Source organism: Capricornis sumatraensis, chromosome 14 (genome assembly GCF_032405125.1).
Source record: "Capricornis sumatraensis isolate serow.1 chromosome 14, serow.2, whole genome shotgun sequence".
Classification (NCBI taxonomy): domain Eukaryota; kingdom Metazoa; phylum Chordata; class Mammalia; order Artiodactyla; family Bovidae; genus Capricornis; species Capricornis sumatraensis.
The window spans coordinates 49,060,784-49,088,761 of NC_091082.1; the positions used below are offsets into that span (position 1 = coordinate 49,060,784).

Below are 27,978 nucleotides of genomic sequence, written 5' to 3' on the forward strand. Positions count from 1 at the left end.
CTCAGAGCCGTGATGGAGCAGACAAGTCAGGGACAAGGTTTATTTTTAAGACAGAAACTGACAGGTTGGAGGCAGCATGTGTGACCAGTGAATCTGAGGTCATGCCCCACGTTGGTGACCCAGGAATCTGGAAGGACGAGGATGCCATCCACTGCCATGTTGAGGCCTTTGACATGGATGAGCTGTGCAGGCAGTGGGTGGCACAAAGCCCAGGGGACAGGTGTGCAGGGTCAGCAAAACTGACTAGTCATGCCCAAGCCACTGCTGAGAGCCCTTCCAAAAAAAAAGAAAAAAAAAAAAAAGAAAGAAAAGGTCACAACCAAATTCTCAGAAGGCAAACTAGGGTGGACCAGTCTGAGTCATTACTTTTTAAGTGAAAAATGAATGGTTTAGAGTTATGGTGAAATCTGTAGAGAAATCACTCTAGATTTCCTGGTTCTTAAAGATCAGTTACGCCTTTTGTTCTTCTGAGAGCATCAGATTCCTTCCAAGAGTCAGGAGGAACCCACAGGCAGGTTACAGTGGGAACTTCCCCTAAGTAAAGTTAAGATCATTTCAAAATACAGCCTGTAGACTTTCTCATGTCAGAGAGAGTTTGCATAAGAATAAACTGAGGAGACACACAAACACAAAGGGTTTCCAACTAGGTTTTATTTTAGTGTCCAATATTATCAGCACTGATACAGGAGTAATTCAGGCAAATTTATCACCTTAAATACATCAGAGAAAAAACTCACTGTGTCAAGCACATCTCGCACTCCAGCAAATGAACATAGACAGAGAACAGAACAAAGTTAGCAGCATTAAATTAAAGTGCTTTTTGCCAAAATTCTTTCAGAGTCTCGCCCTCAGTGGTATAAACTCAATTTTATTTGTCGTATAAGAAGCTCAAAATCCCAGGGGATACATTAAAAAAAAATTCATGTTTAGTTATTTTAAATAACTTCCCCCCCACCCCAAAGCACAAAATTCATTGAAATTGTGCAATGCTGATTTCTCCGGACATACTGTGAGGTGACCACCACCCGGGTCTGGCAAAAAGCTTGGCCATCCTCTGCTGCACAACAACCTTGGCTAAGTCTATCACTTTGTTCCACACACCAGAGTAGACTGAGGGTTTGAAGGACCAGTGGGCACCTGGAGAGCACGCCAACTGCATGATACCCACCAGCGAGCAGAGGCCACTGAGCCGTTTCCCTGAAGTCAGAGGCGGACTCAGAAGGGCAGGACAGGCCCCACTGCTCTGCCTGAGCTTGCCTCTTTCTGGGAGAGCAGTACTGCTGGCTTCTAGGAAGCTCTCTGACCTGCCCGGCAAAGGCTGTCACCTGAAGGCTGCCTGCCCCAGACGGTTAACATCATGGAGACAGGAACCTGCCCCCACTGTGACCAGTAACAATCCCCACACTCAATACAGGAAACATTTCTCAAGATCAACGTCAGGCCCCGTGTGTCATCTGGAGGCTCCAGGGTCAGGAAGGGTGGGAGGCTGGGTGCTGGGTTCCCTGCGCTGCCTGCTGGCCATGTGCAGCATGGCTGCCACAAGAGACTTCATCCAGGGGTCTGGTGGCCAAGGGCGGTTTGAACCAGGGAGGGGTGAGGAGTGGGAACATGCTTCTTGTGGAACCTCAAGCTGGTAGGGTGGGCTCTCAGACCCCATGAGCCCCTCCCAGAGTGAGGTCAAACAGAAGGCCCTGTTTTGTGCCAACTACTGCTCCTTCAGCCATCCTGGGTGGGGTCCACTCCCTCAGCCTGCCACCAAGGTCCCCATCGTCCACCATCTTTCCTTCTACCACGTCCTTTAACGATCTGGACCACACCACCTTTCAACAATAAGAAGCCAGACTACGAGGCTAAGGACCGAAAGGAGAACAAGGGACTCAACGAGAAGGGAGGCAAGTCTCTCCCCAACATGGCACTGGCTGCCTAAGACAGCACAGACAGGACACAGCTTCCACACACCACCTCCCTCCCAGCCACGCGCTCCAGCTGCCTCTGCGCTATCTTCCTGCCCCTCATGGCAGAAAGCCTGCCTCCGCCTAAAACCCAAGCCACACTCAGCCCACTGCCAATGCGGAAAGGCTGGTCTGGAAGGCTCTGCAAACAGACCGAAGCACGAAAGCCAAAGAACCACACTGACACAAAAGCCACAGCCTCCTGAGACTCTTGGAATCATTCCCAGTGCAAACTGGGAAGAAAATGCAGCCTCCCCACAAAGGCAGCCTTTCTCTGCAGGGGAGGTGGGGTACGAGGTGGGCAGGTGTGCGGGAGCTGGGGTACATGGGAGGCAAATGTGCGGGGGTCGGTGTCAAGCGTTGGCCAGAGGAGGGGGCGGTATCTGCCTGATACCCTTAAAGGCCCAACGAGGCCTTCTGCAACACTGGCCAATCCCAAGAGCTCATCAAGCAATCAATCAGCAGCTTCTCAATCAAGAGGGCATGACAAAGCAAAGACAAGACCGAACTCCCCAGTACCGTGCTGTCCAGACTCATTAAAAAAAAAAAGTCTTCTTTAGGGGCACAAGTTGGAAGGTCTTCCTGCAATAGCAGGCAAAGGAGGGGAAAATAACTAGCGCTTCGGGGTTCAGGATGGTAGGAGACAGTGGGTGCTTTTGTTCTCATGGTGGCGGAGTGGACAGGAGCTGCACGCAGGCCTGGTGGTGGGAGGCCCCCTGTGCTTGCAGCACTGTCCTCCCCACAGGGGCTCCGGCTCCGGGTGCCCACTATCTGCTGGGCTGCAGGTACTGGTGGGTGAACATGTTGAGTTCGCTGTCCAACCAGCCGGCTTTATTCCTGCAGAGAAAAGGTTACTTTGTAGCGGCAAGAGCTGATAACCAGCCATGGCGTCACCTGCCAAGCGCTGTGCTACCGGACACCTGACTTTTATTCCTCTAGTAACCTCTGCTTCACAGATGAGGAAAATGAGGCCCAGAGAGGTTAAATAACTTCCCACGGTCACACGACTCATTGGTGGTGGAAATAAACTCGGGCTTTTCCGACCCTTAAGCCCTGTGTTGGCTTCACTCTGGGCCCACCGGCAAGTTCCCAAACTGTTGGGAACACCGTGTTCTGCCTGTCAGCAAGGGGCAGTCCTTGTTGGGTTTACCCTGTCCCTGCAGGTGATGCACAGCAGAGACACCCATCCCCAAGACCCACGCCTCGTGAGATTTCCCCTGGGGATGAGCGGTGTATCTCCAGAAAATAGGTGTCCCTGGGCAGTGGGCGGGAGTGCACATCTGCCCTGCAGGGAGGGAAAGGCCCACGGACACCCTTGGATGCAGCCCCACTCTGTGCTGACGTCAGGGCAGGGCAGGAAGCCCTGAGTCCCCATGTGCTGATGTTATCTGGGCCTGAGCGGCCAAGGACTCTACAGAGCACTTGTGCACGCAGCTCTGTGGCTGTGTTGTGAAATCTCACTCCATCTTACAGATAAAAGCAATGAGACTCGGGGAAGCTCAGAGATTTGCCTGAATGTGAGGGCTGGGACCAGAAGCCAGCACTCCTGACTCCGGGGACCCATCCTCTCTCCAGCAACCTGCTGCCCGAAGCTCTGACTTTGAATGGAGACTCTATGCAGACCTGGGTTCTGAGCCAGGCTCGGCCAGCCACGCACTCCAGCTGCCTCTGCGCTATCTTCCTGCCCCTCATGGCAGAGAGCCTGCCTCCGGCTAAAACCCAGAGGGGAGCTGGCTGGCTCCCCTGTGGGCATGCGTTTCGATAGGCCACCATCCCTGGGCTCACAGAGAAATGGTGGAAGTGAGGGGTGGGTCTAGCCCAGTGTTCCTGCTGACAACAGAGGACAAGTAACGTGAGGAGGCTCAGAGGGTGCTGGTGCCCAGCAGGCTGGATCCTTCTACTCCCGGCTTAACCACCTACCGTGGGATCCCAGATAGGTTACTCAACACCTCTCCAGGCCTCAGTTTTCCTTTTTATAAAGTGAAGGTGATGACAGGCCCCTGCAGGGATGTTGAAGATCTGGACAGCACATATCAAGTGGCTGAGACACCGTAGTTAAGGACGTGCCTGTGAGCTGTAACCTCACAGGTGGGCCTCCTCTGCTGCCACCTCACCTGAGCAGTTTGGCTTTGCTCTGAAGTGAATCAAGAACCTCGATTTTCTGGTTCATGGCGGCGATTTCCTGCTCCAGGTTCTCCCGGGTGACGTCAACTTGCTGACACAAATGAGCAAAAGTCCCAGACAGTTCCCTGAAGGGGGAGAGATTCAGGATCAACCAGGCTGTGTCGAGGGTAAACCAGACTCAGGGCAGGGCAGCCACTAGCCTGCCAGTCACCTGCGCTGGCCACCACCTATCCTGCTTTGGCAGCATCTGCCCCACCTCCTGCTGAGACCGTGGACATCACAACCACCACAAATACCAGCATTACCATAGTGTGAGAACCAGGAGCACAGGGCAGGACACCCTGACCTGGACACAAGAGACCAGGATTCAGATCCCAGTTCTGCTGCTGATCAATCGAGTGCAAAAGCCAGGTTTGTGTGTGTCCAGCTGCTCAGTCGTCTCAGACTCTGCAACCCCACAGACTGTAGCCTGCCAGGCTCCTCTGTCACCCAGGCAAGAACACTAGAGTGGGTTGCCATGCCCTCCTCCAGGGGATCTTCCCAACCCAGGAATCGAACCCACATCTCTTGCATCTCCTGCATTGGCAGATGGGTTCTTTATCACTAGTGCCATCTGGGAAGCCCATAGGAGACACACGACTCTTCTTAAATCTCAATTTCCTCATTTTGAAAAAGAAAGTGTCAATAAGAACAACGACTTCAAAGTGTTTGGGGGGAAAATGAAGTATTAGGTGCAAAATGCCTAACAGAGGGCCTGCCACGTAGCAATAAAAAGCAGGCAGCCAGCACCTTCGTCACCACCACCTAGAAGCAACCATTCCCACCTGCCCAAAGACATGCCATGAAGACTGGGCTGTGGCTTAGAACATCAAAGCTATGCCCACAACATAAGTCCTTCAAGGTAACCCGCTAAAGTTGCCACAAGTAATGCCCTTCGTATTGCCGACTTCCTTCCTGGGGGACCAGAGGCCTACTTGGTCCCAGCCCTGGACATACGGTGTCCCCAGAGGCTCCTCTCCCACTCTCAACCTCCATGTTGTCACTGCACAGCTGATGGCCAGAGTCGGACAGCGCTCGGGGCCCAGTGGTCTCCAGGTCAGGGTAGGAGGGCACCGCGGGAGGCAGCACCGGCCCCTCGGGCTGACGGGGACACTCACTGCTGGACCTGGTGGCTGCAGTTGGAGCCGGTATAGCTGATGATGAGCTGCAGCTTCTCGCTGGCGTACTCCACAAACTGGCGCTTGAAGGCCCTCTCTTTGGCCTTGGTGGTCCAGGTCAGACGCTCGTAGACGTACAGGAGGCCATAGAGGCCAAGGGAGAGGGCAATGAGTCGCCAGCCCACGGCCTTCCACACCTGCCGAGGCACAGTGGTCAGCGGGTGCAGCCCTCTGCCGTCCCACCACCCAGATTTTTAGCCTGTTGCTGCCAGGACTTTCCCAGGAGCATCAAAAGGCCTATGTGCCTCTACTCAGAACACTCCTCTCAACATCTTCTTGGGCCCCACTAAGACCACAAGGACAGGGATTGTCTCTATGGAAAATGAGGAAAACGGAGTGTGGCCCACACAACATGACTTGTGCAAAGGTGGCGGGGCCACCGCTATGGTTGTGAGCACAAGAGGCACAGATCCAGGCACACAGACATCTTAAGCTAGAGTCCTCCAAAGGGACATTCCATTCTGGTGACACTGATGATGCTGATGCTGATGCTGAGTCGCTTCAGTCGTGTCCGACTCTGTGCGACCCCACAGATGGCAGCCTACTAGGCTCCTCTGTCCCTGGGATTCTCCAGGCAAGAATACCGGAGTGGGTTGCCATTTCCTTCTCCAGACACTGATGACAAGTGGAGTTCTGAGTACCGGTCCTTAGCAGATAGCTTCTTTTGAGCTGCTCTGTAACACTTTGGCGCAAGGCAGCACAGTTAGAGTCAAAGAGCAGGGACTTGGAGCCAGAAACAGAGGCTCCAGTGCTGTCTGCCATCCTGGCTGTGTGACCCACGGCAAGTCTACTTACACCCGTTTCCTCTCAAAATAGGAATGATGGCTTCCACCCAGTTCCCAGGGTGGTTTGGATAAAATGAGACACCGATTGTAAGAGGGTTACATAACTGTCAAGTGTCAGCTTCTAAGCTAATGACCCTCTGCCAGGTTACCATCTACCAAAAAAAGAACCAGAGTAGGAACTGCCTATAGGCCAGCAGGGCGGGGCCTTAGCTCCAGCCTACCCTGGCCTTCCAAGCGGAGAAGCCAACTCCTGGCAGCTTTGTCAGCTACATTCTGCCACCACTCTACAACTCAAATGACCATCGCAGAGAGCACGTGCCCACATCATCAAGAAAATTCAAGGCACAAGTCACTCTGGCTGCAGCGTGTCTTGGGTCAAGACGTGGGGAGTACCCCAGTTATCAAGAAGGCAGCCTGTGACCTCAGGCCTCGGGGCAGAAGAGAAGGGCCATAAAACCACAGCTGGCAAGATGAGGGTTCACAGCCCAACCTGGCCTCTTTCTGGCTCAAGCCCTTGCAAGTTCTGCTGTTTCCTCACTTACAAATGAGAAACTCCTGGTCATGCCCACCTCTCTAGAACCCAGGTTTGTCAATTTCTCAGGTTACTTCCCTACCCGCAGGACTAGCCCTACAGGGGAAAGAACATGGCCTTGGAGTCATATGGGGCCAGAGCTCAAATCCAAGCTGCGTATCCTTGGCAAGCCAACTGCAGATTTTTTTCTGTAAAATGGGAACCTCACTGTCACCTTATGTTGAATGAGACTTCCATCCAGAAATGTACGTTTCAGGGCTAAGGTTGCATGGCTCCTGATATCACAGCAAAAAGTCATCATGATGTAAAGTGCCGGGCTGACGCAGGGACCACCACCAGATTGCCCCTCGGTCCCACCCACCTGCCCCCACCCTTCCCGTGCTGGGCTTGTCACTGACCACTCCTCCAACAACGAGAATGCCCATGGAGGTCCTGGACGTCAGAGAGGCCAGGCCAGTGACCATGGAAACCATGAGCTCCTCTTGCGTGAGGGAGCCCTGGGGCAGTGGGGGCATGCTGGGGTTGGCCGGGGTCAGGGGCATGGGCCGCTGCACCTGTGGAGAGAAACAGGGGGGTGCTAAGAAGAAGACGGCAGCAAATCTCTCATTCCGTGAAACCCTCAGGAACCCTCAGGGCCAAGAGTCCAGAACAGGGACACGGGCCATGACTTCAACTTCCAAAATAGAAAATGAGCTCCACACGTGGCAGACAGGGATTTCGGCTTCCTAACAGACCTGCCAGCCCAAAGGTAAACACCATGGATATCAGAGATCACGAGCTGCGGCCACCCTGGAAGGCCTCAGCTTAGGTCCCCAAGCCTGGGACGTGGACCAAGAGCAGCCCAGGTGATACCTCCAGAGGTACAGAGATGAGGGTGAACATCTAAACGTGAAAACGGTGGTATCTGGACAGATAGGTCATCTAGATTTAATAATTACTTACTTCTAAGCTTAATAAAAAAATACAGCTTGCTTTTTCACAAATATTAGTGCCTATGATAAAACTAGGTTGATTTGTGGCAGAACCTGACCGTAGTGGTGGCCCACATGCCACAGCCATGACCTCCAGGAGCCCCGTTCAGAACGGCTTGGGTGCCCAGGGCGCAGACTAGCCTCCCTCAATGCCCAAGGGGGAGGGACCCTGCTTGCCTGGTCGCTGTAGCCCATCAAGGCCCGGCGGCTGTTCTTGGGGCCCAGGAACCGGTTCACCAGCATAGTCCACCCAAGGGAAAAGTGAAATTCGATGTCCTCCTGAAAGTCGGCACACAGCTTGTCACAGTTGAGGTCGTAGCTGAGGGAGAAACACTGCCGAGGGACCAGCATGTCCATTTGACTCCGCACAGACGCAGGTAGGAGGGGTTTCAAGCCGTCTGTTGGGTACAGAGGTGGGGAGCAAGCAGAGCGGCTCAGCCCTGTGCCTCGCCAGTGCTGAGCCTCACCACATCTGCCACTGGCAAGGATGCTGGCTGTGCAACCCAGAAACCAGGCCCAGATGAGCCGGCATGTGGGTGGGGTACGCAGATTGAGGCTCCATACCCACTAATATGTGGATTTAAGGAGTAGGCCAAGCTCTCAGCCTCCGCTAGTCCCATGTGGTAACACAAGACGCCCCCTCCCCTGCTCACCCCTAGTCTATGCATGGAATGAACTCACAACACATGCCCAGAATCTCAAGATATGGAGCTGACTCATCACAAAAGAGGACAGATAAGGAAAGGTCATTAGTTCTGCAGGCTGGCCTGAAACTGATCTTGGGCAGCCCAGAGCCCCAGTCCTGAGCCCCTGCAGCACTGACCCATCATTTCCTGCTGCATGGTTTGCAGGGAGCTGGTGATGGCCGTGGAGCAGCGGTCTGACATGTTTCGGCCCAGTCCTTCCTCTATGTGGCGGTGCAGTTCCTGCAGCCAGAAGAGAGGGGAAAGAAAGCGGCATCTTCTGCCAGTGTTCCCTCCAGGGAGCCCAGAGCAAGGCAGAGGCTGGTCAGCCAAGGCCCAGCAGGTGACAGTGGTAGGCAGGTGGAGTGAAGCCTGGGGCTCAAGTGGCTGAGAGGCCCTGACTCAGACTGAATCCCTGTCTCTCGGTGACTCCATCCATAGCCAACAGGAAATATGGGGAGCCCCTGCCCAGAGCATCTGCCACTTAATGACTCACATTCTTGTAAACCTTGAGGACCACGGGGGAAGGGTGGAAGTCCATCTGATACTCGTCCACCAACACAGAGAGGCGCCGGATCTCCTCGGCCATTGCAGTCGACACCTGCAGCAAAAAAAGTGTGCTGTTGAGTGACCCGAGGGAATGTGGTTTAACTCCACAGCACCAGGAGAGTCTAACAGGCTCTAGGAGACTGGATCCGCCTCCCTGCACACCTGCAGTGTCCACAGATGGTCTACACAGTTAAAGCTTTTGAATTCAGGGGTATTAGAGATTGGCTGACCGAAACTCATCTAAGCTGTGGAGGAGGACTTGCCCAGGGTCGCACGATGGAACAGTAAACCCCAGGAAGCATGACGTTGTTGAATCAGGGCTATGGCTTTCTCCTGGAAGGCTGAGAAGCCCCCAAGGAGTAGGATGTCTGTGTTTTCACTTTTTGAGTGCTTGGCCTCTACTCGGGGTCCAAATCTCCCCAGTGTCCTTCCTCCTCCACTTCTCACCTGCCTCTCAACTTCCTCTGTAATCTGCTTAATTCTCAGTTTGTAGTCTTGAGCCAAGAGCTCCAGCTGCTTGTCAATAAACCTCAGCCGTTCCTGCCGCTCTTCACGCGTTTCCAGGCAGTAGACCCTGAGAAAAAGAGCCCTGGTTACCCAACTAAGCCAAGGAAAAGAGGGGGCGCCGGAAATCTGTGTGGGCCCCGGCTGTGATCCTGGCATTCCACGCACACCCCTGGGGGCCTGCTCTTCCCATTCCCAGGCAGGAGGGAGAGACAGTGCCAACAACTCGCTCTTAAGTTTTCCGAATTTGGAGGATGTGGTGGTGACAGACAGGGGAGGGTGCTTTTTCAGGAATGTTAGCACAAGTTCTGCCATTCATACAGAAAAAAGTCCACTAGTAAACAAAGAAAAGAGAAAAAGAGGTACAACAATACCCAGAAGCCTGGCCCAAATCACCAAGTCTGAAGTACGGATCAGGGTCGGGGAATGGGAGTTCCAACATATACTGCTGGTGGGACCACAGACAGGGCTGGATGTTTCAGAAAGCCACGGGTAAAACTGGATAAAGCTGAAATGCATACACCCCAAGACGGAACACTCCACCTCCACAAATTAATGCTAGTCTCTAGCAGATGCACATCAGGGGACACAAAAATTCGTGTCCACAGTAGCAGGGTCTCCAACAGTGAAATAATGAAATCTAAAGATCAATCTACAGGAAACTAAGAACTGCTCTATCTCAACGAAAACTCCTAACCTCCAACTATAGGCATCAACAAGGACAGAGGATAAAAACAATGCTGAGTGAAAAGTGAAGCCAGGTGTTGCATGCTCCCGTACCTGTACATCTGAAACACATGCAGAGCAACACTGTGCATTCTTCAGGATTTACATAAAAAGTACTTTTTAATGAATGACAGGACTACACACCAAATTCATGATGGCAGTTACCTCTGAGGAGCAGGCAGAGGGACACTGGGGCAGGGACTGAAGAATCAGAGTATTCAACAGTTTTTTTCTGTGTTTTATTTGTTATATTCTGACAATAAAAAATATTGTCAACTGAGTGCAATGGAAACAAGGTATATTATTCTCTGTACTTTCTCATATATTTTAATCTCTCAAAAAAGAGTATCTTTTAATTCTCTTTTTAATGTGTTTTTGACCATGCTGCACAGCATGTGGGATCTGAATTCCCTGCCCAGAGATCGAACCTGCGTCTCCTGCAGTGGAAGCTCGGAGTCCTAACCAGTGGACCACCAGGGTAGTCCCCAAAAAAGGTATTTTGAAGAACTGCTTTCTGTTTCTGGCCCTGAGAATGGCTGCAGTGCTCGGTGTAGCACTGGACCAAGGCTGGCAGCTCAGACTTTCAGGGAAGCTCACTGCACAGACCCGGTGGGACAGACAGACGCCCCACAACCTCCTCACTGGCTGCTCCTCGTGGCTTGAACGTGGTCTGGTGGAAACCGTGAGACCCTGCTCTGCTGGCTGAGCTCTGGCCCTGGGCCCGGTCTCAGATGAGGGTGAGGCAGTCACGGCTACGCTCCCTCTGCCTGTCTGCTCCCGGGCTCTTACCGCTGCTCCTGCGCTGCGATGTGCAGAGAGTCCATGATGAGGCGGACGGCCTCTGCGATCTGCTTGGCCCGGACCGTGTGCTGCTCAAACTTGGTCTTCACGGCCGACTGGGAGATGCACTCCTGGAACAGACAAGAGGTGCCAAGGGAGGCAGAAGCCACCAGCCAAGAGCCAGGCTCTGGCATTCAACTGCCAGGGACGTGGCCAGGGAGCGCCAAGGAGGCACAGAATCTCCAGACAACAGGATCAAAGGCTCATGCTCACCTCAAATCTCCTCTCAAAATTCTGAAACTCAAACATCCTCACTTGAAAGCCTTCTGCAAGAGCGCCCCCTAGGAGAAGTGCACCACATTAGTCCAGAGAGAACTTAGGCAGCCAAGAGCTTCTCACCCAGGGTTCCTCTCACCACCTCATTCTCACAACGATTTCTACCGGCTGACTTAGCACAAGACCCAATGTCTCAAGCGTCAGGGAAAAGCAAGAAGCTGGTTCCATCATCACCTCCTTCGGGCATGCCCTGGGCCTTCTGGATCCTGGCGTTGAGCACCTCCTTGGCGGACACGAAGAAGATGCGGTCTCCAGCCTGGCCCCGATCCACCACACCCAGCTCGTCCACCAGGAAGCTGGTGCAGCGCTCCATGTGCTGCCGCCGCACCTGGAGCCCAAGCACACAGGTATTATATGACCAGGTGGGGCGCGAGGGGGCCCTCCTGAGGGAGCCCATGGCCCCCGGTGGCCTCTTTTCTAAGAGTACAGGTAATCTAGTCACACGGCTCAGGATTCAGAAGGTATCAACACACATGCAGTGATCATTTCCCACCATCTGTCCTCCAGCCACCGGGCCCCCCAAATCCCAAGTCACAGGGTTCCTTGGGGTGCAGCCTGTCCAAGACACCTCAGGCATCAACAAGCAGAAATGTTTACACATGTCCCAGACTGCCTTGTTAAGAGCCTACAAAAGTCTCCCTTTGGTGCCCCAGAAGGAAAGGAAGCTGGGGGTCAAGAAACCCACACCTGTGCGGGGGCAGGGAGAAGGCTCAAGAGGGAGTTGATATATGTATAATTATGGCTGACTTTGTTGTTGTACAGCAGAAACCAATACAACATTGTAAAACAATTTTCCCCCAATTTGAAATGTATTAAAAAAACAAAACGAAACACAGAAACCCACACCTGGACTCTGTACTGACAAGCTGAGTCCTCCCTGGCCTTGTTTATTGAATGAGAGGGTGCCACCCAAAAATCCCTCCTCTGAAGCCCTAGGGCTCCACTGCTGGAACTTCAAAGTGATAACAGCCTCTGGTGGACACCTTCCACATGCCAGGCCTTTACTCAAGGTGAACAGATCTCATCTTCTGCACAACTCCATCTATTACACCCAGCCCACAGGTTAGGATTTACCTGGGTTAGTTAGGGTATGTTAGGGAGTTTATCAGTCACACTGCCCAGCATCTGCTGACTACACACCTGATCATAACCCCATAGCACCTGTGACTCCTTTTTCTTTCATGTTACCCATAAAAAGTAAAGCATTCTGAGCTGTAAGAACCAGTTATTCTTTGCTCTTCTTTTAAGCTTCTTTCCTGGATGCCTTTCAAAGCTACGCCTCTGACTCATTCTTCAAGAACTAAGGAGAGCCCTGGTCCCATGGAAGGGCTAGGCCAATGTGGCGTGGAGGCCTCTCAGCACGGAGAAAAGCCTTCTGAAGATTAGAGGGGAAGGGGATACACATATTCTACAGCTGATCCACTCTGCTGTGCAACAGAAACTAACAAAACATTGTAAAGCAGTTACACTCCAAAACAAAAAAAAAGAGGAGAGGGGTCCGGGGAAGTGAATGGGAGAAGTGAAGCGGTCCCACAATGACCCCAAACACCTCATGGGACAACTTTAGAGATGAAATTCATTCAGGGACGCGGCCAGGGAGAGCACACAGAGAGTCTAGGTAGACGTACAGGGTGGCATTCCCCAAGTTGCTGAGTAAAAGAGGTGCCCACCTCCTCCATGTACTCAGGCTCCGAGGCAGATGCGTCCCAGCGGTTGTTCAGGATGAAGATGTTTGGGCGGGACAGGCGCTCGCTCACCTTGTGGAAGAATTGCTTTTCCTGGATGAAGGGAAAGACCTCAGTGAAGGAGGGGCTGTGCCAGCCAAGGCCCTGCAGGCCCACCCGCTTGGCTGGATCTTGGGAGTGTGGGGAAAGGCAGAGGATGGGTTACCGTCTGCATCAGGGTGGACTCCGAGTTGGCCACCAGCACGAACACATCGGCGTCCAGGCAAAACTTGTCAATCCAGCTGTCCAGTTCTGTGGTGACGTCGATGCCAGGGCTGGAGGTGACAGGGGTAAACCATCATCAGACCCGGGGCCCTATTCTTCCTGCTCTGAACAGACCTGAGGCAGCAGGCAAAGGAAAAGAAAGCTACAGAGGAGAGGGAAATCGCCCTTATTGGAGGGATTCTGATTTTTCATCTCATATCCTTCCAGACTCTCTGAAAATGTGTTTTTTGTCATATGTATCTATCACTCATATGAAAACCTAAAGATCTAAATTTGACTTTGTGCATGCACGTGTGCATGCTAAGTCGCTTCAGTTGTGTCCGACTCTTTGTGACGCCATGGACTAACTGTAGCCTGCCAGGCTCCTCTGTCCACGGGATTGTCTAGGCAAGAATACTGGAGTAGGTTGCCAGGCCCTCCTCCAGGCGATCTTCCCAACCCAGGGGTCAAACCTGCATCTCCCACACTGGCAGGCAGGTTCTTTACCCATAGGAAGCCCCTGCATTTCACTTTGCTGGTATACAATTAAGGTGAAGTGCTACATTTATCTGAGTCCAGCAAGCACCCTTATACCAAATTTCTTGGTATAGTTATAGCCTGTCCACAAAGCAGGAGCAAAGTGTTGCCTTGAGAAAAATAAAACACAATAGGGACCTCATCAAGAACAAGCTCCACTCCCCCCGTCCAATAAACATACTAACATTGGGTTGAAGCCGAGAACCTTCCCCAGTTTCAAGCATCCTTCCTATCCCTCTTCACAGACCATCACTGGGAGATCTTCGGGGCCCTGATGCCTGCCAAGATGATACAATAACCAGACCCTGAAGGAAATCCACGAGGCTGGAAGATGTGGTTAAGCCGGTTTAAAAAGTAATATACTTCAGCAGAGCAACAACATGACCTCGGGGACACTGGCCTGGAGGACCCAGAAATGGAAACCTGGGGCCCTCCCCGTCTGCACCTCCTGGGGAGGCATCTGCCCTCTTACCTGTCCATCAGCACCAGGTCATCCTTGAGAAGCGGGCACTTGGAGTTGGGCCACATCACACTCACCAGGCTGCCGGCATGCAGCTGTTCATCCTGGTGAAGGGCATGCGCCAGCTGGTTCACCGTCTGATGGGGGTGGAGGCAGAAGATAATCAGGGTCAAGGAAGAGCCTCCAGGCTGGAGACCAGTGCAGCCTAGCCCCGGGACAGTGGCCTGGCTTGCAGGCCAATCTGCTACCCCTCTTTCATTTCATGCATACAAAGTCAAGAGTTGGGAGCTGCTAGCAAGAACCAACCATCCTTAACTCCTCCGTTAAGGTTCTTTCTTGGATGTTGCTCTGCATTAATTAATTCTTTATGAACCAAAACGAGCATCTGGTCCCAACCCAAAGTGCAGCTGGCTCTCAGAAAAATGAAAGCATGCGAGCCCTGAGCTTAAACATCAGAATCACAGAGCAAATGTAGGGATCACTCTCTGGCAACACCCCCAGGAACAAGGCATACACACTCTGCATCGCAAAGAGAAAAGGCCTGCCCAGCAATTCACAAGGACTATGAATTCCAGGCTCCAGAACCTCCCTGAAGCTCTCACACTCCCTAAACAGCCACACTAGGACAGGGCTTCCCAAACTCCACTACAGGGACACTGGCCCCTCCTTAGAGGCACCTTGGGTCCTGGCCCAACAGACCCACTGGTTGGTCTCAGCCCAGACTCGACCCAACAGTGTGACTAGGGCCGAAAGCCAGGCCAGCAGGGCCCCCTCACCTTGACACTCCTCTTCTCCTCTGAGCCCTCCGTGAGGAGGAAGGCCTCGTGGCCATCTGTGCCCTCCACCCGCAGGAAGCAGTTGGTGGTGTGGCCGATCCCGGAGGGCAGCACTTTGTCCCAGAGCATGGCATTGATCACGGTGCTCTTCCCATTGCTCGTCCTACAAGGGAACCCAGTGAAGCTTCCGCCATCTGCATCGCAGGTTGTCACGAAGAAAGGACAGCCTGGAAGTCCAAAGCCTTGTCCTCTATAGTGACATCAGCGCCCACACAGGCAGAGTGGGTGCTCTGTGCCTATGCAAATGGATGGACAGCCCTGGTGGCCTGTGCATGTGACGTGCCCCAGTTCATCATGGCAAAGCAACTACAAGGGGCTCCTGTGGTGTGATGTCAGCATGCAGACACTACCTGCCCTTGAGTGAGCCCCCTCAACATGAGGCTCTCAGCATCATGCAGGAGACCACCTGTCTGACTCGGAAGACTAACCCACTTCTCCTCTTCTACCAGAAGCCACTGACTCACCCCAGGATGTCTTCCTCCGTCTAAGTGACTTCAGCTGAATGACCCTGAAGTTTTTCTACAGAAGGCCAATTTTGCTGCTTTTCTCGCACCAGGTTTCTCTTGAACATGAAGCCCCACCCATCACTCCCAGCTGATAAGGGTCTGCTCCACGGTAGACTATGGTAGCATTCTGCCTGCCACCCCCTTTTCTACCTTGTTTTTCTTTAAAACAGCTCCACTCCACAAACTCATCAGCTCTAGCTCACCAAAGCCAGGGCCACAGTTCTGAGGCGAAGATGAAAATCGACAGCCCAGAAGGTTGAAGGACACCCCAAGGTGACGACAGGCAGAGGGGCAGAGTGCCTATTCCTCAGGCTACCACTGTGTGCAGAGCATCCAACCTATCGGAGGCCTTTTTATCCCCCTGTGCTGTGCTTAGTTGCTCCATCGTGTCTGACTCTTTTTGCAACCTATATTGGGCTTTAATTTTTTTAAGGTGCTGTGGTTTAAGAAGAAATATATTTGGTCTTTGTCCCCAGTTCCTGGCAATTCCTTGGAATTTCCTGAGTGATAGGAGCGTCCCTAGTTACTCTTAAGGAGCTCCTACTGAGCATACCTGTTTACACTCATGAGGTGACTAAGGTGGGGCCCCCACACAGCCTCAGGATGGACCAAGTGATAAGAGGGTTGGGACTTTCAGCCCTACCCACTAAACCTCCAGGAAAAGGAAGGAGGGGGGCTGTAGATTAAGCCCCATCAATCTCTTGAACAGTGAGATCTGATGAGCTTCAGGGTGGAAGGCAGTGCGCCCTACTTCACAGGGACAGAGCTCCCCTGCTCAGGACCCTCCCAGACCTCCCCCTGTGCACCTCTTCATCTGTATCCCTCACAAAATCCTTTATAACAAACCAGTAAACCCAAGTGAATGCTGCTCAAGCAGATTAAACTCGAGGAGGAGGTTGTGGGAACCTCTGATTTATAGCCAGTTGATCAGAAGCACAGGTGTCCGAATGGCATCTGAAGTGGGCTATCTGGGCACCAAGTTCTTAACCTGTAGGGTCTGTCACCTCCTGGGAGAATGTCAGAACCAAGTTCACTATGCAGGACACCAGTCAGTGCCCACTGAGAACTGGAGAACAATTCCCTGGCACTGTAGGAAACATTCCAGAGGTGCTTACTTGACCTCAAAGCATAACAAAGATATCTGAGGGCTAAAAGTATAATACGTTTAAGAGAAAACATAGAGGGAAAAGCCTCATGAGGCTGAAACTGGCAGTTTCTTAGATATGATGTCAAAAGTATAAACAAAGAAAAGTATAAATAAATTGGACTATTTCAAAATAAAAAACTGTGCATCACAGGACACAGTCAACAGAGTGGAAAAGTAACTGACAAAATGGGAGAAAACATTTACAAATCATATCTCTGATAAGGAAATTCAGGATTCCTACAACTCGAAAAACAAACCAAAAAAATCACAAAACAACTACAAAAACTCCCAAACAACCCAATTTAAAAGTAGGCAAAGGACCTGAACAGACATTTCTCCAAGGAAGATACACAAGTTGCCAACAAACACATGAGAAGATGCTCAGTATCACTAAGCATTAGGGGAGCAAATCAAAACTGTAACAGCTGCTAACTCACACCCATTAGGATGGCTACTGTCAAAAAAACACAGTGAATAAGTATTGGAAGGATGCAGAAAAACTGGAACCCTTGTGCACTGCTGGTGGGAATTAAAATGGTACAGTCACTATGGAAAACCATATGGTGGGCAGCTTCTCAAAAACTCAAAAACGGAATCATCATATGGTCCAGCAATTCCACTTCTGGGTATGTATCCAAAAGAAGTGAAAGCAGGGTCTCAATAGATATTTGTTCATAGCAGCACTGTTCACAGTCATCAGAAAGGGAAAGCAACAAGTGTCCATTGGGGATGAATGGATAAACAAGATATGAAATATACATGCAATGCAATATTGTTCAGCCTTAAAAAGGGAGGGAATTCTGACAAATGTAATGACGTGGATGATTCTGGAGGCTATTACACTGACTGAAATACACCAGTCACAAAAAGACGTGATTTCACTTATATGAGGTTCCCAGAGTCAGCAAATTCATAGACAGAAAGCAGAGGGGTGGTTAACAGCAGGTGGGGGAGAAGGGACCAGGAGATGTTACTTAACGGGTATGTTTCCGTTTTCCAGGGGAAGTTCTGGAGACTGGTGGTGGTGACAGCTGCGTAACAATATGAATGTGTTTAACAAAACGGAACTGTACACTTAAGAAAGGTTACAACAGGAAACTTTGTTATGTCTATTTTACCACTGCTAAATATAAAAAAATTAAAAGGAGAGCGCCAAATTCTGTGGTGTGCTGCCTGCTTTCCTGCCTCGGGGTGGTCGGATCCAGTACAAAGAGCATGCCTCCCTCTCTCCCAGCTGGGAAGAAAGAAGGCATGAGGACTTCGAGACTCACCGGCCGAAAAAAGCCACCTTCATGTGCCGCCGGGCCAGCACCTCACTGATGCCCCTCACTTTGGACAGGTAACCTTTGACGTCCAGAACCTGTTCTTCTGTTGTAACTGGGTCCAGTTCTGCATTCCTGTAGGTTTCTGCAGGTGCAGATTGAAAACAGTTCAGCCCACCGTCAGAGTTCCAGAGTCCCAGTCTGGATGGCGGAACCCACCCCTGCAGGACCCTGTTCCCCAGCTGGAGGTCCAGACTCCTGTGGGCCCCAGTGCAATGCAGACTGCTGGGTTCCAGTGCAAGTGTTGGTTCTCACCTCTTCCTGGGTTTATGACCTCAGGCAAATGAACATTCCTGGGTCTTAATTTCCTTAGCTTTAAAACAGAGATAACACCAGCACCTACTTCATGTGGCTGGAGAACTGAATTAAAATACCGAAGTGCCAAGAATGGGGCAGGTATCTGATGAAGACGCAAATGTTGACTGCCATCATTTGCTTATATATTTGTATTTAACGTACACTCACCAAGTTCTCAGTATATGCCACGCACTGCTCTGGTCAAACACAGCCTCGTTTAATCTGAGTCATGTGCCCATCAGAGCTAGTAGACAGCGGGGCCAGGGCTGAGTCTGGGTCACTGTGCACCTTCCCGAGGCCCTGCCTGACCTGGCCCCACCCACTGCTCCAGCTGGGTCTCGGGCACCTCTACCTTGCATGCTGCCTCACCATATGCCCACATTCACCACTGCTCCAGGCTTCGCTTGGTGCTTCCTCACCCCACCCCTCCAAAGAACTAACACACCACCTCAGGGTGCTCTGGCTCATTCTCACTTAGCCTGACCTGATCCCATCAACCTGAGTCAGGTCCTCCTGGCTTGCGTCCCCACAACACCCTGGACTTCTTGCATCTTAGCCCTTGTCTCAGCATTAGGTAACTGCGCCGCTCACCTATGTGCATCACCTACCACGTGAGGGCCTAGCTGTCTGACCCCCACATCCCACATTCAGCAGGTGCACAGTGTTTGCTCAGTGACTGGATCCTGAGATCACTGCATTGCTTTTCCCCAAGGCCCTTGCCACATGGCTGGATAACACGTTATAACAGATGGGAGCAACTGAGAAAGACCCTGTCCCCTTCCCATCCAGCACTTGCGCCAGGAAGGTCCTGAGCTGGCTGGACTGCAGACGGGTGTCCGCCCCTCAGCACACCCTGGCTGCAGCGGACTGAATGTTTATGTGCCCCGTGTGATGACAGTGTGATGGTACAGCTGACCCTTGAACAACACGGGGGTTGGGGGTGCCAATCCTCCAAACAAAAGTCAGCATTTAATTTAGTCAGCTTCTGTATGCACGCCCTTCTGTATCCACAGTCTGCATCCACGGATCCAACCATGGACTGTGTACTACTGCAGTACTTACTACGGGAAGAAAACCATGCCTAAGTGGATCTGTGCAATTGAAACTCATGTTATTTGAGGGTCAACTGTACATAGGGACGGAGCCTCATGCCTGGGGTTAGTGTCCTTAGAAAGGAAAATCTGAGAAGCAGCCAGCCCCTTCTGCTATGTGATTACATGAGCTGCTATGTGAGAGCTGGAAGCCAGCCCTCACCAGACACCAAATCTTGGTCTTGGGCTTTCCAGCCTCCCCAAATTGTGAGAAATAAATGTGTGTTGTTTACAAGCCACCCAGTCTATGGTATTTCTGTTACAGCCGCCCAAACAGACTAAGGTACTTGTGAACCACTGGGCTGACAGGTCCCAGCCCTGAGAACATGCCCATGGCACCCAGAGCATGACAAGTGCATTTCAGAGCCGCCCAGTGAGTGTCCCCTGTAGCTGGTGCCAACGCGGCCTCCCCACACCCACTGGTAACCCCTCTTAGACCATCGACATTCTTCCCTTAAGTGGGCACATGGGTGTGGCTTTTGGAATGTGCCCCAGAGGAAGCTGGCTCTCCAGCCTGTGATTGGAGAAAGAAAATTTTAAAGAAAAAGCCATCAGCTGACAAGCTCTTGCTACTGCCCTTTAGAGAACAGTCCCAGGCAGTAGCCTTCCCCTCCCTTGGCCGGGACAATCCCAAATACATCTCAGGATCACCCCAGTGCTTTTCTCTCCCTGGAGGCCCATCAGTAGGAGAAGCCTCCTGTTTTCACAAAAAGAGAAATCAAAACGCCCACTCCTGATGCCATTGCACAAACATGTTCATTATGAACCACGTGTTCCTCCACAGAACCATGGGAGTGAGTCAGAGCATCACAGAGGGTTAGTCTTGGCTCTGGAGGGGACAGCGGCCTGGTCTGTCCCATCTCTGCACACCAGAACTACTGCTAAACAGATGCTAGACGGGAATCATTTCAACTACCAATCCTTCACCCTTGAAATTCAGATCTTTAAACTGAACAGATTCTCTGGGAATACCTTTCCTGCATTAAGCACCATGCTGAGGGCAGGGCATGAAGAGTCCCTGCTTAGTCTGTTCAGGTTGCTCTTACAAAACACGACGACTGGGAAGCTTAGACACAACAGAAGTGTGTTGCTCGCAGTGCTGGTGGCTGGAAGTCTTGGATCAGGGTGCCAGCCTGGTGAAGTGAGGGCCCTCTTCCAGGTGGGAGGCTTCTAGTCATATCCTCATGTGGCAGAAGAGGCGAGGGAGCTTTATGGGGTCTCTTTGATAAGAGCACTAATCTCACTCACAAGGGCTCCACCCTCATGACATAACCCCTCCCCAAGGCCCCGCCTCCTGACACCATCACACTGGGCCTGAGGATTCCAACATATGAACACAGAGGGACGAATGTTCAGACCCCAGTACTGGGACTACTTCCTTTCTTTAGAGGGAGCCTAAAGGGGCAGCCTGACATGTCAGCCAACCAAAAGCCAAGCTGCTCCAGGGCAAGGCATCAAGCAGAGAGTGGCATGTCCCCGAGGCATTCCCACTAAACTTCTAGAGCTCTGCAGACTAGAATCAGGAAATCCCCGGTCTCCCCTAAGCTCCTCTGTCACAGATGAGGAAACCAAGGCCAAGGAAGACTCAGCTCCTGGCTGTTCACTGATAACCCCAGGGCCTGGAGCCAAGGTGTGCCTTCTAGGCAGGGAGTCTGAGAAGACAGTAGCTGGAGTTGGTGCTCAGACTGAGTGGGGCCTTGGGAACCAGTCCTTCTCTGCTGACAGAGTGAGGATTAAGGTTGGGCTCAAATTAGTAACTAGAGTAAAAGGTGCCGGTGATGCAAGTTTCTTATTCAAAGTCCTGGTATCTAAAAATATCAGAGAGAGAACACCCTGATCAGGAACAACCAACACCCAGACACAGGGTGGGGGACTGATGGCAGCCAGGCTGGGCCAAGGAAAACACCTGGACTTTGGAGTTAAGAGACGCCTAGGTACAGTCCACTGTGTCACTTCCACGGTATCGATGACTCTCAGAACCTCAGTCTGCTTGTCCCTCAGGTGAGGATACTGTATGATTAAGTGGAGCAGAATCTGTAGAATTCTCAAGGATGGGTCCTGTGTTTCCCTGGCCCAGTCTCCCTGGAGTCCAGTTTCACGTGACTCCAGGAGCAGAGTACCACTGAGGTGACAACCCACCTGGGTGTGAGCTTGTCAAGGGCAGGGCTATACCTCCCTGACCCCAATTCTGCCCCCTATATACTAAGGCTGACAGGAGTGGGCTTGGCTGAGCAGGGTGCCCGTCTCACCTTCCAGGAAGGTGGCGCTCTCCTGGATGTAGGCCCCCAGCTGCTCGAAAATGCCATTGATCTTCTTCTTGGCAGTGACAAAGTGCTTGAGCGGGGAAGCATTCACTTCAGCCATGTGTCTCTTATCCTTCTTGACTGTGACAATGGAGTTGCATCGAGAGAAGAGCAGGGACATTGCGCTGTGAGAGAGAAGACATGTGAGCGAACCCAGGGACCTTTTGCTGGGGTGCAGAAGAGTGCGAGCGTCCAGAACATGGGCCCTCGAGGACCAGATTGCGGACAGCGAGATCAGAGCCTGCATCTCAAAACCAGGAAGGGAACGCCTGGGCCCATCTTCCTATCAGTGTGGGCACCCAGGGCCCGGACCTCGGGTCCAGTTCTGGTTGTTCCCTGCTGGGTGAACAAGGACAGGCCTGCCTCACCCACCTCAGAGAAAGATGGGGGAACCACAAGGTAATATACAGAGATGTCCTCCTCTGAGTCTTAGCCAGAAAAGAATGACAGAAATCGCACTTATTTTCTATACATCACCCACTGAGAAAAGGCACTGAACACTCAGAGCAGTGAAAGCAAGTGATGCTCAAGGTCAGGCACTTCCACCCCCCTCCTTGGCCACTCTGCTGCCCAGCGCTGATGGCCCTAAATCCTATCATGTTTTGTTTCTTTGTTTTTATTCTTATCTTTGGTTGCCAGTGGGGAGGATGGCAAGGAGGGCTGATCCTCAAATGAACGTGGTCTACTTCTATAATTTATACTTATAAATGTTTACTGTTATCTTTTCCTTATAAATGTGTCTACTGTAGAAAACGTGGGAACTAAAGGGGAAAAAGTCCACAACCTCACAGTTCTACAACAGGCACTGTTAACAGCTGCTTATCACCCCAGTCTGTTTTTGTGTGGTAGCTCTTTTGCCCTTACTCAGTCCTCAGTCACATGCACATCTTTGTGGCCTAGTTTTGGTTTTTTCACATGGCAATAACAAGTTAGGGGCCATGAGGCTTAACTCCAGAGTCCTAGAGATCTTTACTCAAAGTCAAAAGAGGCAGACAGACTAGGGAAGCTGGTCCCCAGTTGCAGCTGGCAGTCCCTGAACCAAAGTTCCTCAGAGTCCCCACCACGCACAGCACCATTTCTTCAGCAGAGCCCTCAAAACCCTGGCAAGTCCCAGGAAAAAGGCCTTTTCAAGGATAAAGGGCGGTGTGCACAGCTGTGTACGCCTGGATATGCCCTCCTCAACACTCAGCACTTCCCTGTCGGTCCCTCCCTCCCCTGACACCCTAATCACAGCGCCACCTGCTCTCCACCTGACCTGGCACGCACTCTATCTGGGAGATGACAGGGTACTGTCCAGGAGTGAACCTACAGAGAAACCGCCAAAGCGTGCTGAACCAGCTCCTGAGAAGCAGAAAAAAAAGACAAACATTCCTAATAACTGAAAACCAGCCCTTAGGAACTAACCAATCCAAAGAGTGAGGAGAAAGAGACCCACAGGGAAATGGGAACCCACATGTTTTATCTAAACCTACAAGTTACTTTTCAATGTTCAAGATTTCTGGAGAAATGAGAGAAGTGACTGTGTGTTCATTTCTGCCTTCCTCCTTAGGAATATACCACAGCTGTGAGATTTTCTTAGCATGGCGCCTACTATCAAGGGCATGAGTAAGAAAGACAGGGACTTCCCTGGTGGTCCAGTGGTTAAGAATCTGTCTTGCAATGCAGGGGACGCACATTCAATTCTGGTTGGGGAACTTTGACCCCATGTGCCACAGAGCAACTCAGCCCACAGGTCGCAACTATAGAGTCCCAGCGCTGCAACGAAGGATCCTGCATGACACACCCAAGATCCCACTGCTGCAACTAAGACCTGACACAGCCAAATAAACAAACACTTGTTGAACAAAAAAAAAAGGAAGAAATACAGCAGATGGAGCTTCCCTGGTGGCTCAGCAGTAAAGAATCCACTGGCCAATGCAAGAGACAGGGTTCTATCCCTGGTTCTGGAAGATCCAATATGATGAGAAGCAACTAAGCCCGTGCTCCACAACTACTGAGCCAGAGCCCAGGAGCTGCAACAACTGAAGCCCTTGAGTCCTAGAGCCTGTGCTCTGCAACAAGAGAAGCCACAGTAATGAGAAGCCCAAGCGCCACAACTAGAGAGTAGCTCCCTGCAACCAGAGGAAAGCCGTTACACAGCAGACCAAGCACAGCCAAAAATAAATAAACAGAATTAAGAAATACAAGAAAGACAGCATCGCTCCGAGAAGGGGAAGAAAATACCTCTGGCTCCTCCAAAGCAGAAAAAGAGAGTACACTGCTATCACGCTTCCTGTGGCCCAGCAGGAAAGACTCTTAGAGACATAGGGGATACACGTAAGCAGAAGAGGAAAGTCACCAGAAGGAGAACAGGGTCTCACAAGGTAGCTGGCGCTGCAGATGAGATTCTGGAATCAGAGAGAGCTGGGTTCAAAGCGTGATTGTGCTGTTTCTGGGCTGTTTAAACCTCAGAGCCTTGGAGTTGTCATGTGTACAAACGAGATATCACGCAGAGTCCATGAGAAGATGAAAGATGACACGGCACAAGCTCAAAGGTAGATTTACATACTATTAAACAGCAACAGTAATAAACTCTACCAGCAAGATCACAGGACTCCCCCTGGAACAGGCAGCCTTCGGGGGTGAGCAGACGCAATTCCACCACCAGCACGCCCACAGCCAACCCATGGCTACCATAGGGATCGAGGCACAGGTCTGCTCAGGGGTGAGGCTCAGTAGTGCCCCGCCCCAGAAGTGACTTGCTTGCAGGCAGCAAGTTCCCAGATATCAGTGGGGCTTTTAGGAACAGGCGCTTTCAAGTTCTGTTCATTCTTTGCAAACCCAAAGGATATGACGCCAGAGGCGTTAGTGTTCAGTAAGTGCAAGATTCAACAGCATGCACGTGAGTTAAAGCCGAGTGCTCCAAGGTCACCTGGTCTGCTCAGATGGCAGCCTGTCCAGGGGCTGCCCTGCTTTCACGTTCCCCAGCCTGTAGCTGCATGCCTGAACCTCCCAGGTGCACCCTACCACCAACCCCTCCAAACTAATTTCTCTGCCCTTATTCATGCCTGAGTTGAGAGTCTATGTTTGTGTTCCACATGCTGCTTTCAGCCTGGAATTCTCTGCCCTTATTCACCCATTTGGCCTACGCCTCCTGTCCTTCTAGACCCAACTCTAGTGTCACCTCCTCCATGAAGCCTTCCTTGACATCTGCATGGAGCCCACGCAACCTTACCAGACTTTCAGGATTTTTTTAATCACACTTTCTCACCATCTAATTTGTGAGCTTCTAGAAAGCCAGCCGCTGATACAGAGCAGTGACCTATTTCCATTTCTACTTTCCTCCTCCACAGCTGTGAGAGACATGGTTTGAGTTAGTGAGTGCCCCTAAAGGAAATTACCTTCCTAACCTTCAAAACCTGGGATACATGTATTTACTTTTCTCTTAAAATGCAGCCTTTGGCCAAGCATCTATTTCTTAGTATTTAGAGTTCAATGAGTCAAGAGAATTGATCAAATCTGTCAGATTCCAGGATGTAATCCTTCCAAAGAGTGAGCTGGGCATACATATGTGCACAAATGGACCATGGTTGCAAATACACACACACTCCAAGACTGGGTCCCACTATCTTGGGATTCCACCAGCTGGCTTCCTAGGCTTTCAGAGTCGGGGGAAGCAGCTGGTTCCTGATCCTCCTCTGGAAAGCCCTGATAGCCCCTACTTTACCACAGGGCTCACAGCAGACATGCGGAGCCAGTCCCCTAGGCATAGCTGGGCCAGAGTCAAGCTCCAGTATCAGCTATCCACCAAGTAGCACCCATCAAGCTATTCCGACTGCCTCAAAGCGCTTCCTGAGGTCATGGTTTCAGAGAGTTAACACTAGCATTTTCCAAAGTGCGGTCCTCAGAACTCTAATGCAGCCAATGTTCCATACACACAGGACTCCACAGCAGAATCAATTCATAAAACACCACGTTCTACAGTCTCCCCCTGCACTGTAGCACACGAGCACAACTAAGACTTTGGGAAGGAAGGCTTGCTGTAACGACTCTCACTTAACTGTATTTAATGATGCATTTCACAAACTTATCTGAAGAAAACCTTCTACATAACAGGAGAAGGATCATACTTTGGGAAAAGCCTCATTCATCCTAGTGGTCGCCTTCTCCCATGACAAAAAACTGCTGGGGGCACAACAGTAACAGATACTAAACTAAAACCAATTCTAAAATGCTACTAGCACTTGCAGGTACTGAAAAGCTCAGCCTCAACCTGGGCTATTAGTGGGGGCGGATTAGGTGCCGTGGGTGCAGGGACAGCAGCCACAAAATTCACTCCAAGGTGTGTTTGGATCCCAAGCACAGTCCCTGAGTCCACACCACCTCCTTACCCAGTTTCATGCACAGCGACTCCTAGCAGGGAAAATAAAATGGATCCACAGATCGTCTGCTGGTACAACTGGAACAGAGGAAAAGCTGAGAAATTGAAACAAAAGAGTATACACAGTAAAGAGGCAGAGGAGACTCTTAGAAGAACTGTGATAAGGAGCCAGTGACCCAACTTCCGGCGGGCAGAGGCGGGGACAGAGGAGCCAGCACAGCAGAGAACAAATGAGGGAGATAGAGACTCGTTCTTCAGGCAGCCCAGAGATCCCAGCCATTTTCTTAACTGTCAATCTTTAAACGGGCTTTCTCGGCAACCAGTAAAATCATGTGAAAGGAGACAGTTTTTCCAACACAGGTTGGAAAAATCCAGCTCTGTTCAAGAGACCCCTGTCCAAGAGATTCGGCACTAGATGGCCAGCAGAGTACACCCCTTTCCACTCCACACAATTCCAGGGTGCCAGATGTCTCGGCTACCACTTACTTTTCCGATGGTGAGAGACTTTCACAGGGTAGGCATCATGAACACGGGCTGGGTCAAAAAGAGGAAAAGAATTTGAGTTCTCCTCCCTCCTGTCTCAGGTTGAAGATGGCTACTGAACGACTCCGCCAATTCCGAGTTACTAGAAAAGCAAAGGGACAAGTCAGCAGGCAGGGGAAAAAAAGGGTGCCAAACAAGTCTAGTTAGGTTTAAAAAGCCAAACAAACTCATCCCTGAGGGAAGTTTACTCACTGAGGTACTGGGGTGGTAGGTGAGGAAGTGCCCGGGGGAAAAACAACCCACGGGTTCGGGGCCAAGCCTGGGTGTGCACAAACATGTGTTCAGCCATGTGCTGGGACTCTGGTAGAAGCACATCCAGAGGGACCACAGGAGAGGGCAGAACCAGTTCAAGGACTAGGCTTGAGGGCTGTGGCACTGAGGACCAGAGACGGGAAGGTGGAATTGAGACAGAGAAGTGGAACTTGCTGAAGGCCTCGATCTGTCAGATGCTGTAAAATGTCTTACTTGACTCTCAATTCCACAGTGCAAAGACAGGCTTGGAATATTTAAAGATTTATGAACTGCGAGTTAAGAAGCCAAGCTTGGAACTGAGATATGGCCTCCCTCCCACTGACTGCAAGCCTCACTTGTTTTCAGTTATGTGGAGGGGGCTCACCTCACTCTTGGGGATGGCAAGGGTGATAGTCAGAGCCCTTTCTGGGAGAAGAGAAAGAGAACAGATAGAGAAATTAAAGAAATAGGGCAATAAAGGCTCACAACAGATGGAAATGGGAATGGGCAGTTTTGGCTTCAAGCATCCAAGCAGCTAATTATGTATATTTTCTGTCTGCCTTGTGTGTGTGTGTGCACGTGTGTGCACACATGTGTGTGCATATGTGTGTGTGTGCGTGCTAGGCGCTACAGTTAGCGATGGATAAAAAACAGCCCCTGCCCTCAACGGAGCTTACCGTCCATCCACAAGCCAAACAAGTAAAGCGACAACTGCGAGGGCAGTAAGTGCCCAAACTGAGGCGCCTACGATGATGAATATGGGCACCTATCATGTGCTGAATAAATGCTGGCAAATATAGAGAACTGGGCAAGAAATGGGGAAAGGGCAAGAATAGAATCTAGGGGGGAAGGGTGAGAAAGCGGGAAGGCGGGGGAGTGACAAGAAGCCTCAGGAGACCCCACCCCCAAATCCCGAACCCCGAGTCCCGCCCCCTCCTCCAAGGGCCGCGGAGGGCCCGGCGGCGAAGCGAGGGCGTGGGGACGCCCGCTGGCCCGGATCCTGAGCCTTCGGGAACCCGGCGTCCCACCGGCCCACGCTGGGGTATCCAGGACTCGCCCTGTAGGGCCAGATAGGGCCCCACCACCCGACACACTCGCCCTCTCACCTTCACCTTCCTAGCCTCCCAGCGGCCATCATACCCCCGACGTCACCAACGAGCGCCACTCCCAGCAGAGGCGAAAGGAGGAGGGAGGACGAGCGCGTCACTAGCCGTCGCAGGTTCGCCGTTCTGGTCCCCGTGAGTCGGTGGACTCCGAG

General features: G+C 51.5%; 1 protein-coding gene across 1 annotated transcript; it reads right to left on the bottom strand.

Moving 5' to 3' along the window:
• Positions 1-647: 647 nt before the first annotated feature.
• MFN2 (mitofusin 2) lies at positions 648-27,947 on the bottom strand. Its single transcript, XM_068986505.1, has 19 exons — positions 27,827-27,947; positions 26,433-26,571; positions 21,533-21,711; positions 17,845-17,980; positions 14,861-15,023; positions 14,097-14,221; positions 13,050-13,158; positions 12,830-12,937; positions 11,334-11,487; positions 11,097-11,164; positions 10,833-10,954; positions 9,261-9,387; positions 8,761-8,865; positions 8,405-8,507; positions 7,759-7,979; positions 7,009-7,164; positions 5,234-5,430; positions 4,067-4,201; positions 648-2,789 (listed from the first exon to the last, which is right to left on the bottom strand). The coding sequence occupies exons 3-19, from the start codon at positions 21,705-21,707 to the stop codon at positions 2,720-2,722; spliced, it is 2,274 nt and encodes a 757-aa protein (XP_068842606.1). The 5' UTR covers positions 21,708-21,711; positions 26,433-26,571; positions 27,827-27,947; the 3' UTR covers positions 648-2,719.
• Positions 27,948-27,978: the final 31 nt, after the last annotated feature.

Excerpts from the sequence above, each read along its gene's own strand:
- MFN2 (XM_068986505.1), bottom strand. The coding sequence starts at position 21,707 with ATGTCCCTGCTCTTCTCTCGATGCAACTCCATTGTCACAGTCAAGAAG. Across the intron at positions 7,165-7,758 it reads TGATGGGCTACAGCGACCAG|GTGCAGCGGCCCATGCCCCT; the intron begins GCAAGCAGGGTC and ends TTCTCTCCACAG. Across the intron at positions 4,202-5,233 it reads TGCAGCCACCAGGTCCAGCA|GGAACTGTCTGGGACTTTTG; the intron begins GTGAGTGTCCCC and ends CTCCCCCTTCAG.